Consider the following 8,298-nt stretch of genomic DNA (forward strand, 5'->3'; position numbering starts at 1 on the left):
CCAAATGCATCCTCACCGCGCGCCCAAATGGAAGTTTCTTCTTGCCCATTCTGCCCCCCATCGAAATGCGGCAGGGAGCCGAATTGTCACCCTGTGCAGCAGCAGAAAGTTCTTGATGAGCAGCGAACACCTCGAGTGTATAGTATATAAAACAATTTCGAGTATTTTCTTGGTATTCAGCTCTGCCGGGGCGGAATGCAAAAACACTCGTGCACGTTTACGCACGCTGGTCGGCAGTGAAAACAACCAATCCTTTAACATACGTATATATTTCAGACGAAAGCCACGGAATCGCCCCCGTACCTGGCATGGAAGAGTGACCACCGAGGGCGCGCAGTGCTAGGCCTCCGAGATGGCACCGGTGCAATCTCGGACTAGCGCTCACTCTGTTTGGCGCAACGCTAAAAAGTGGAGTTTCGATGCGAGGAACCACTCCAGCGAGGTGGCTACATGGGTTGGCCACTTCTGATCTCCATAATTCCTGCCAATTTTTTTTTTATTTCGCGCTGTTATCCTTGGTCTCTGTCACCGTAGTCAGCGCTAGCATAAACAAAAGCAGGCTTCTGTGCCGGAAGAGTTCAATAATCACAGGTAGCCAAAATTAAACCGCAGGCCCCCGCTCAGCGTTCCTCGCTGCCCTTGCGTATATTCTATCAAATCTACATGGACATTCCTTGGGCGGAAAGACGTCGATTATTACTGGAGCGGCCAAACTTAGAATTTGCGATTTTAGATTTTTAGCGCCGGGACGTCATTATGACGTCATGGATTTCAAAGTGTTATTCTTGCATTTGAGCCGCTCGAAGTCCTCGAAGCTTTCTTGCTTTGGAACGCAATTTGGTGCTTCTTTAGTGATAAACTATTCGCTACACAGCGGACTACGCCGTTGAAAGCGGCGACGTTCACGGCGAACCGGCCCGATAACTGCCAAGGCGGCGTCGCGACTTCCATTTTCTGCACGGCAGCACAAGTGTGGCCGCGAGCTCACGCAATGCGTAAGAACGAAGCAACTCGCCGCTCTTTCCTGCGGGGGTCATTTATTCGCTCGTTCGTTGGCCAAAACACACACGTCAACGCGCAGCTGACAGCCTAACAAAAGCGTGCAGGATGACAGATAACAAAAGAAGAAGTAAGTGGTAAATAATAATAGCACCAGCGGAGACTGACATGTCTAGTTTGCGGAATGGATTTTGAGCCCCAATTTACGGTCGACCTTTCATCTGTGCTCAAATCGCGAGCGACGGAGACATTTCGCGATTTATTTGCAGCGCGCGGGCTTCGCGCCGTCAGTGTTTCCGGGTTGATACGATAACGAAATAACAACCTAAGCGATAAAAAGTGCCACAAGGTCCCTCCGCGCTAAAGAAGCCTATATTTAGCCCGTCGGTTTTCGTTTTTTGCACGAACCGAGATGCCGGCATGCAGCCGTGAAACGCGACCGTTAACGCAACGAGAAGCATAAATCCAACGTTGTCATCCTTTGCGCGGAGTGTCGACTCTCCGCGCTTCGAGAAGTGACATCGGGAAACGAGATTCTCCCATTTTCAAAAGAATCCGCGCAAACAAATTTACCGCCAATGTTTCCAGACTAGACATACAAAAAAAATTAAAAAGGAATAAAGCAAATAACTTTGCTGCACGAAAAGGAGAAAGAAAAGGAAGAGAACGAGAAATAAATCCGCTTGTATCTGCGAAGGGTAGCGGGTGACTAGCATACGAAAGTACCCGCACATCAAGCTATGGCAAAATCCATACAAAGATTGTGCGTTGGAAAACGCAAACACGAAAGACTCTACATGACAGAATGTTGTACAGCATGTATTTTTAAAATTATTATTGCATTTATGGGTTCAAGACAGCAGCAACAACAACCTGAGTAACGAATTTTAGCATTTCTAGCGCCGAAAAAAATTAAAAAATAAATAAAGTCCTGCACCGCATTGTTTGCTTGTCACGCTTGAAGTTTCGGAGCTCGCTACGAGAGTAGATATCCTGCACTAAAATTATCCCGAAAGAGGGAAGAGCTATTTGTTGCACATGTTGGTCTATGGATGCAAGCGATCAGGGCTGACATCACTTAACCCACAAAGCCGAACGTGTCATTTTTTATACGAATTTGATGCCTAAGAACTTTGATTTACGTGATGGAAACTCAACCTCGAGCCCAGACCAGTATTCTTGATACGCTAGAAGGAGTTTTCCGTTGTGGATAGTTCAGCAAATCAATTCCTATACTAATTAATTTTACTCAATTACAAGTTCACTGGTTTCTTCGTACCAATATACTCTCCATGGCCAGAAATAAATGTGAACAAGGTATTTTCATTTTCTTTGGTGTCAAATAATTAGGGCTTAGTGGACGGAAATACGGACGAAGGCGGCGCGAAGCCCGGACCTGCAAATAAATCGCAAAATGTCACCGTCGCTCGCTATTTGAGCACAGATTAAAGGTCGACCGCAAACTGGGGCTTAAAGATCCATTCCGTCCACGGCCGCATAACGCGAACGAAAATCTATGTTTGCCTACAGTAAACACGATCCATTATAGGAGGAGCACGAGCGTACTAATCCGACCCTGTCGTAACGATACAAGTAAACCGAAGTAAGGTAGCCGAGTTCGGCGGAGAGAAATGTATGCGCTAGTAAAGCCACACACTGTGGAGGTCCTCAAATCACACAATTTCAAGAATCGCGCAACATCGGCTCATGGGAACTGATATTTCCTTGCTTGTTGAGAATACGCGGTGACTGAAGGACAGGTGAACATGTACACAAAAGTCCGGAACTAAACACGCCGCCGTCGTTGAAAGTGGGCTGAAACAAAACAACATTGGCATAGATCCGCGTTTATGCTTGCGGATAGACACATACAGATACCAGTAGCAATGTAGAGGAAGACAGGTAAAAAAGTGCATACGCAGAGGGGGGGGAGGAGTTAGCGCGGTACAGCAGCTACTGCGCCATTTCACGAATGCGCAGTACGGGAACAAAAGAAAAAAATCTGTAAATATAATACTAGGCCGCCCAGCCGTGATCACAGCCTAGCAATATCCAACGGTCCTCGAAGCGGTCAAAGGCCAACTCAGCCGCAGTAACCCCGTCTCAAACCACAGGTTACAACGCTGGCTGGCGGGCGCATGCAACAGAAACCGGCCGAGCGCAGACGATTTTCTGCGGCAGCCGGTACGGAGAGGAGCGGGTAGGCTTAACTCACCTTTGGGTCCCTGCGCTGCCGACGAAGCTTTATTCTCCGGCGATATCCTCTGATCGGGCGACTGTCTGCTTTTCATTCGGACACTGTCATGCGCCCAGCACACTGGAGGCGAGGGAGACGCCCTCCTGGCAACGTTCCTCTGTGTCGGGCTGCCCTGTCGCATCAATGCCAGCGGCAGCGTAGGGCGAACCGGCTTGCTCGACGCGGCGGCGGCAGCCACGGAGCTGGGCGATAGCCGGATCCGCTGCGGAGGGATCGCCGACATTTGCACCGCAACACGGTTCACAGCTTGAGCTACGGCCCTTATCGACACAATACTGCCGGCGAGAGAATAACCTTCGTCCTTTCAGCGTCCGACAATATCGTCCGCTGTGCGAGTCGCCGGCCGGCGGTTGGCTTGACGCGACTGTTGTTTACAGCGCCGATCACCAGAACCTACAACACTCAGTCGGCAGACAAATAAACAGCGTTCGAAACAAGTTCAGCGAAGAGCCGGGCACAAGAAAACCTTATCGACGATGAACCAAATCAAAACGCACCGAAAGAAACAACACAAGGCAGACGGCAGCGAGAAACACACAGCACACGCAGGTCCCTGCCCGTGCCGTCTGTCAAACAAATAAAAAAAAAAGCAATTCTCGCTCCCAGCCGGCAGCGCTGCGGCTTCGTGCACGCTGCCAACGAGAGCACGGATCACGTGATATGAGCACATGACCCGGAGGCGCGTTCGCTGTTGGTCGTCCGTTCGCGCTGTTTATCAATGAAGAGGTGGGGCTTACGCACACTACGTCACAGGCGCGCGCGCGCGTTCCCGTAGTAGCAGAAGTAGCAGAGTCGACGCGCCCGCCACTCTGTTCCTCGCGCATGTGCCCGTATTGCCCCAGTCAGCCCAGTGAACCACCATCACGTGGCAGCGGCCTAAGCCGCGCCGGCCGTTGTGTCCGCTGAACCCCGGTCGGGCTCGACTGGCGCCGTGGCTGAACATAGCGGTTCCACAATAGCGCTATTATGGCACTACCAATGATTTTCCGTTCCCAGTTACTCGACAATTTCGTCCCTAGGCTTCCTTCTCGGCGTGAAGAAAGACGCGCGCGTAGCAGACGAATACCGCGTTCCCCGCACACAGCGCGTGTGCGCAGGTGCATGCGACGCTCCCACTCGCACAATCTGTAACGATCGGGCCACCGCGCAGTGGCTCGAACGTTCCTCGCTGCAGGAATGCCTACTATGTATCGTATGACAAGTCACGTGGCTAATGAGACAAGCACGAAGGCCTTTCTTCCATTTCCATTAGCGATTGCCTCGGGGCTGCACAACGTCTATTGTAGTCACTCTTCGAGTTTGCGCTTTGTGTCTGTTTCTCTTTTTTGTACTGAAGAAAGTACGCTGAGAAATTCGTATTCGAGTGGGGTACAAGTGGTGCTTGTGTGCCTATAAGTAGGTGTAATATATATATATATATATATATATATATATATATATATATATTGTTAAATCGGCAGACACTTAAGACTGTTCACGGGTGGGAATGCGAAAACATTATGGTCCCTTTAATGAAATGCATTTTTCCGCGCACTCCTCTCCCGCATGTGTACATGAACATTTGTTCCTTATGTTCAACATGTGCTTTTAATAAAGACGCTTCATAACGTGCAATGTGATGACAGACACATGCTAAATTTATTAATACTAGGACGTGAACATTGTTTTACACTAGTTGTGAAAACGGCTGCTCGTTATTTGAAAACTATTATAACGGTATTCGATTTGCTTCTGGCATTGTTCAATTCTGGCTTTGTATAGTTATTTTTGAAGATGGTTCTCGCTATGAGTGTACTGTCTTGTTCTAGGGCGTCTCTAGTCGCGACTACAACAAGCCGTACGGGTAAGCTGGTGAACAGCGCTGTCACATCCAGCAGGCATTCATCGTCCTTTGTTGTCTGCCCGATGAAGTCCTCCGCGTTGCGTACGTGAATCGATATATGTTCCCATGTTCCCGGTTAGCCGTGAAATAATCCGATGCCGGCGATTGGACAGAGATCGCATTACTGAACGTGAGAAGTCTACCACTGCCTCAAAAAATTACTACAGATTCACATTCCCCTAATATTTAACTCATATACGTTGGGAACAAGACCGTTCATTAGATGAAAACTGAACTTGATGCGTGAAAAGATGCTTTCAATTGACCTCGAAGTTTCCCTTGGGAATTACCTCGTTCCGTCAAACCGCGTGAAGCCGCATTTTAGGTAAATGGCAGTCTGAAAATGCGCGTTTACTTTGCGCCTTTTATATGTTAATGGCAACCGCCATCAGGCCTTACAACGAAACTTCGTGGATAGCTTTATTGTTTATGTGTGCACCTGGTGGAAGTATGTGCCGTTTGTGTGCTTATGTGATCACTGCATGCGCTATAATTATCACCTAGCAACAGTGTTATTATGTATCGCGATCAGCCACATTTATTTATTTATTTATTTATTTATTTATTTATTTATTTATTCATTCATTCATTTATTTATACACATACCTCACAGGCTTCAACAGGAGTATTGCGTGAGGGGGGTAACAGAAACAACATGTAGCGAAAACAGGAGAACATAGCTAACAACAAATCAAGCAATTCAAAAATTGAAAGGATAGACGCCGTTTAACATCAAGCAAACGAAGAACAACAAAAACACTCTGGACGATCAGAAGCGCGCATGGCTCATCGAACTCCTGGCAAAGAATTGCAAACGTATGTACATCTATAAACTGCTTGCAAGGAGCGAGAATGACGACAGTCAAGTCACATGGTACAAATGAAACAACGTGTGCGCATAACTACGGAATCAATTTTTTTAATGTTTCTCTAAACGTGTCCAGATTATTAATTTCAACAATGTGGCTTGGAAGATCGTTCCAAGCTGCTATTGCCAGAGGTAATGCAGATTTGTTAAATGCATTTGTGTGGCCAAATACACGTGTGAAACTGTGTGCGTTATATAAGCGGCGAGATGCGCGAAATGGGCGGGAAAGGGGTAATGTACACTTGCGTGTAAACTGTGAGTGATTTTGTGCAGTGAGCAAAGCAGAGCTATCGTCCTTCTAGATTCAAGAGATGGGGGTGATAGCGATTTATTTATAGCAGTAACGCTAGAATGCATACTGTTATCTTTCGCGATGAAACGTGCGGCACGGTTTTGAACAGGTTGGAGAGAATTCATAAAATATTCCTGATGTGGCGACCAGATGGCGGAAGCGAATTCGAGCTGAGGACGAACAAAGGTTCTGTACGCTATTTCACGAGTGGCTGATGGGGCTTCACGTAGGTTTCGTTTTAGGTAACCAAGTGTGCTAGATGCTTTTGCTGTAACATGTTTTATATGCGCCTTCCATGATAAGTTTGTTGTAATATGGATGCCGAGAAATTTGTACAAGGGGGTGACAGTGACAGCACTGTTATTAAGCGAGTAAGTGTAAAGAGAGTTAGTTTTATTTCGGGTGATGGTCATTAATTTGCATTTTTCTGTATTTAGTGACATTTGCCATACCGTGCACCAGTTTGTAATTTTATCTAGATCTTCTTGAAGAGCGATGTGGTCGTCGGGTGCCCTAATTTGGCGATAAGCTACGCAATCGTCAGCAAATAATCTGATTGCTGATGCTATGTTGGATGGCAAAACATTTATATAGATGAGAAACAAAAGCGGACCCAGCACGCTACCTTGAGGTACACCAGATGACACATCGGCCAAGAAAGATTAGTGATTGTCAGTAAACGTAAACTGTTTGCGGGATGTGAGGAAGTTCCTTATCCGTGATATTGTAAGGATGTCCAAATGTAATTATGATAATTTGGCTATCAATCTAGAGTGGGGAACGCGATCAAAGGCTTTGGAAAAGTCAATAAAGATACTATCAATCTGGAAACCATTGTCTACGTATGTGAATAGCTCGTTAGTGAATTCGATTAGTTGAGTCTCACAGGGAAGTCCTTTCCTAAAACCGTGTTGCTTTGGGTAGAAGAAATTGTTAGCATCTAAGTGCTGCACAACATTAGATGCTATGACATGCTCTAGTAATTTACATGGAATGCTTGTTAATGGTATAGGTCGCTAATTACTTATCTTGCTTTAATCGCCAGACTTAACGTTTACAGCAGTTCATTAAAGTGCGAATCTCTTGAACTGGCAATAAGTCTCTCAACGACGTAGACCACGAGGGTGAAACGCACGATTTGGCTCCACTGTAAGTATTCTGATATCGTATACCTTGCCGATAAATCGAAATCAACTGAATAGCTACCCAGAAAGAAAAAAGGGAAGAAAGAAATGTCGATGTTTCTTTTCATGCCAAAAAGGTAAGATTAAGACATTAAAAATAAATGTCGCAAGATTTTAGCGTACTAAATATAATCATTTCAATAAACCGAAAGCTGTACATAACTTAAAGAAAGGACGAATAAGATTGCTCCGCATCTTTGGGAAGCAGAATCTGAGAACACTGTGAATTTCCTATTATCTTACTATTATCCCCCCCCCCCCCCCACCTTTACCGATCCCCTTCCTTGTTACGGCCACACAGCGTAACATTGTATCTTCCAGAGGGCTTTGATATTAGCATACTGAGTGTATTCCACCCAGTAGTGCCCTAGATCGACAAATATATAGAACTGCACGGTGTTGACCTGCGCTACTAACCGACTGACGTGTTCGACAGAAGCATATACAGACGCTATATTGAAACGGCTATCAAGCGAGAAAAGAAAGAATTAATAATAGAACTAAAAACTATATAAAAAAAAAACACGCCCGAACGGGGGCTCGAACCCCGGACCGTTAGGTTAAAAGCCTAACGCTCTACCGACTGAGCTATCCGGGCGGACGAGAATGCGCGCCGTACAAACGGAGGTACAGATCGCGGCACGTTCTTAACTGTTTTGACCACGTTCTTGAGTGATTAATTGAATCTAAAAGTTGTAGCGCGTAGCGTCGCGTTCAGTCAGTGCATTTTCCTTTCTATCTATCTATTTTTTTTATGCCTTTCCTTCTACAACCTTTTATTCCGGTTACCACTTTCCTTAGCACCGGATAGCCCGC

At 46.3% G+C, this 8,298-nt stretch overlaps 1 protein-coding gene and 1 non-coding gene across 2 annotated transcripts in view; both read right to left on the bottom strand.

Moving 5' to 3' along the window:
• Window positions 1-3,882, bottom strand: part of LOC135905117 (protein FAM117B-like) — a 163,140-nt gene extending 159,258 nt beyond the window's left edge. Inside the window, exon 1 of the mRNA XM_065436122.2 lies at window positions 3,215-3,882. Within this exon, the coding sequence (XP_065292194.1) occupies window positions 3,215-3,479 (265 nt within the window). The 5' untranslated portion in view covers window positions 3,480-3,882. The remainder of the gene's footprint in view (window positions 1-3,214) is intronic.
• Window positions 3,883-8,007: 4,125 nt separating this feature from the next.
• Window positions 8,008-8,080, bottom strand: TRNAK-UUU (transfer RNA lysine (anticodon UUU)). Its single transcript has one exon. It is a non-coding gene; the product is annotated as a tRNA-Lys (tRNA).
• Between the last annotated feature and the right edge of the window lie 218 nt (window positions 8,081-8,298).

This window comes from Dermacentor albipictus, chromosome 1, assembly GCF_038994185.2.
Source record: "Dermacentor albipictus isolate Rhodes 1998 colony chromosome 1, USDA_Dalb.pri_finalv2, whole genome shotgun sequence".
Classification (NCBI taxonomy): Eukaryota; Metazoa; Arthropoda; class Arachnida; order Ixodida; family Ixodidae; genus Dermacentor; species Dermacentor albipictus.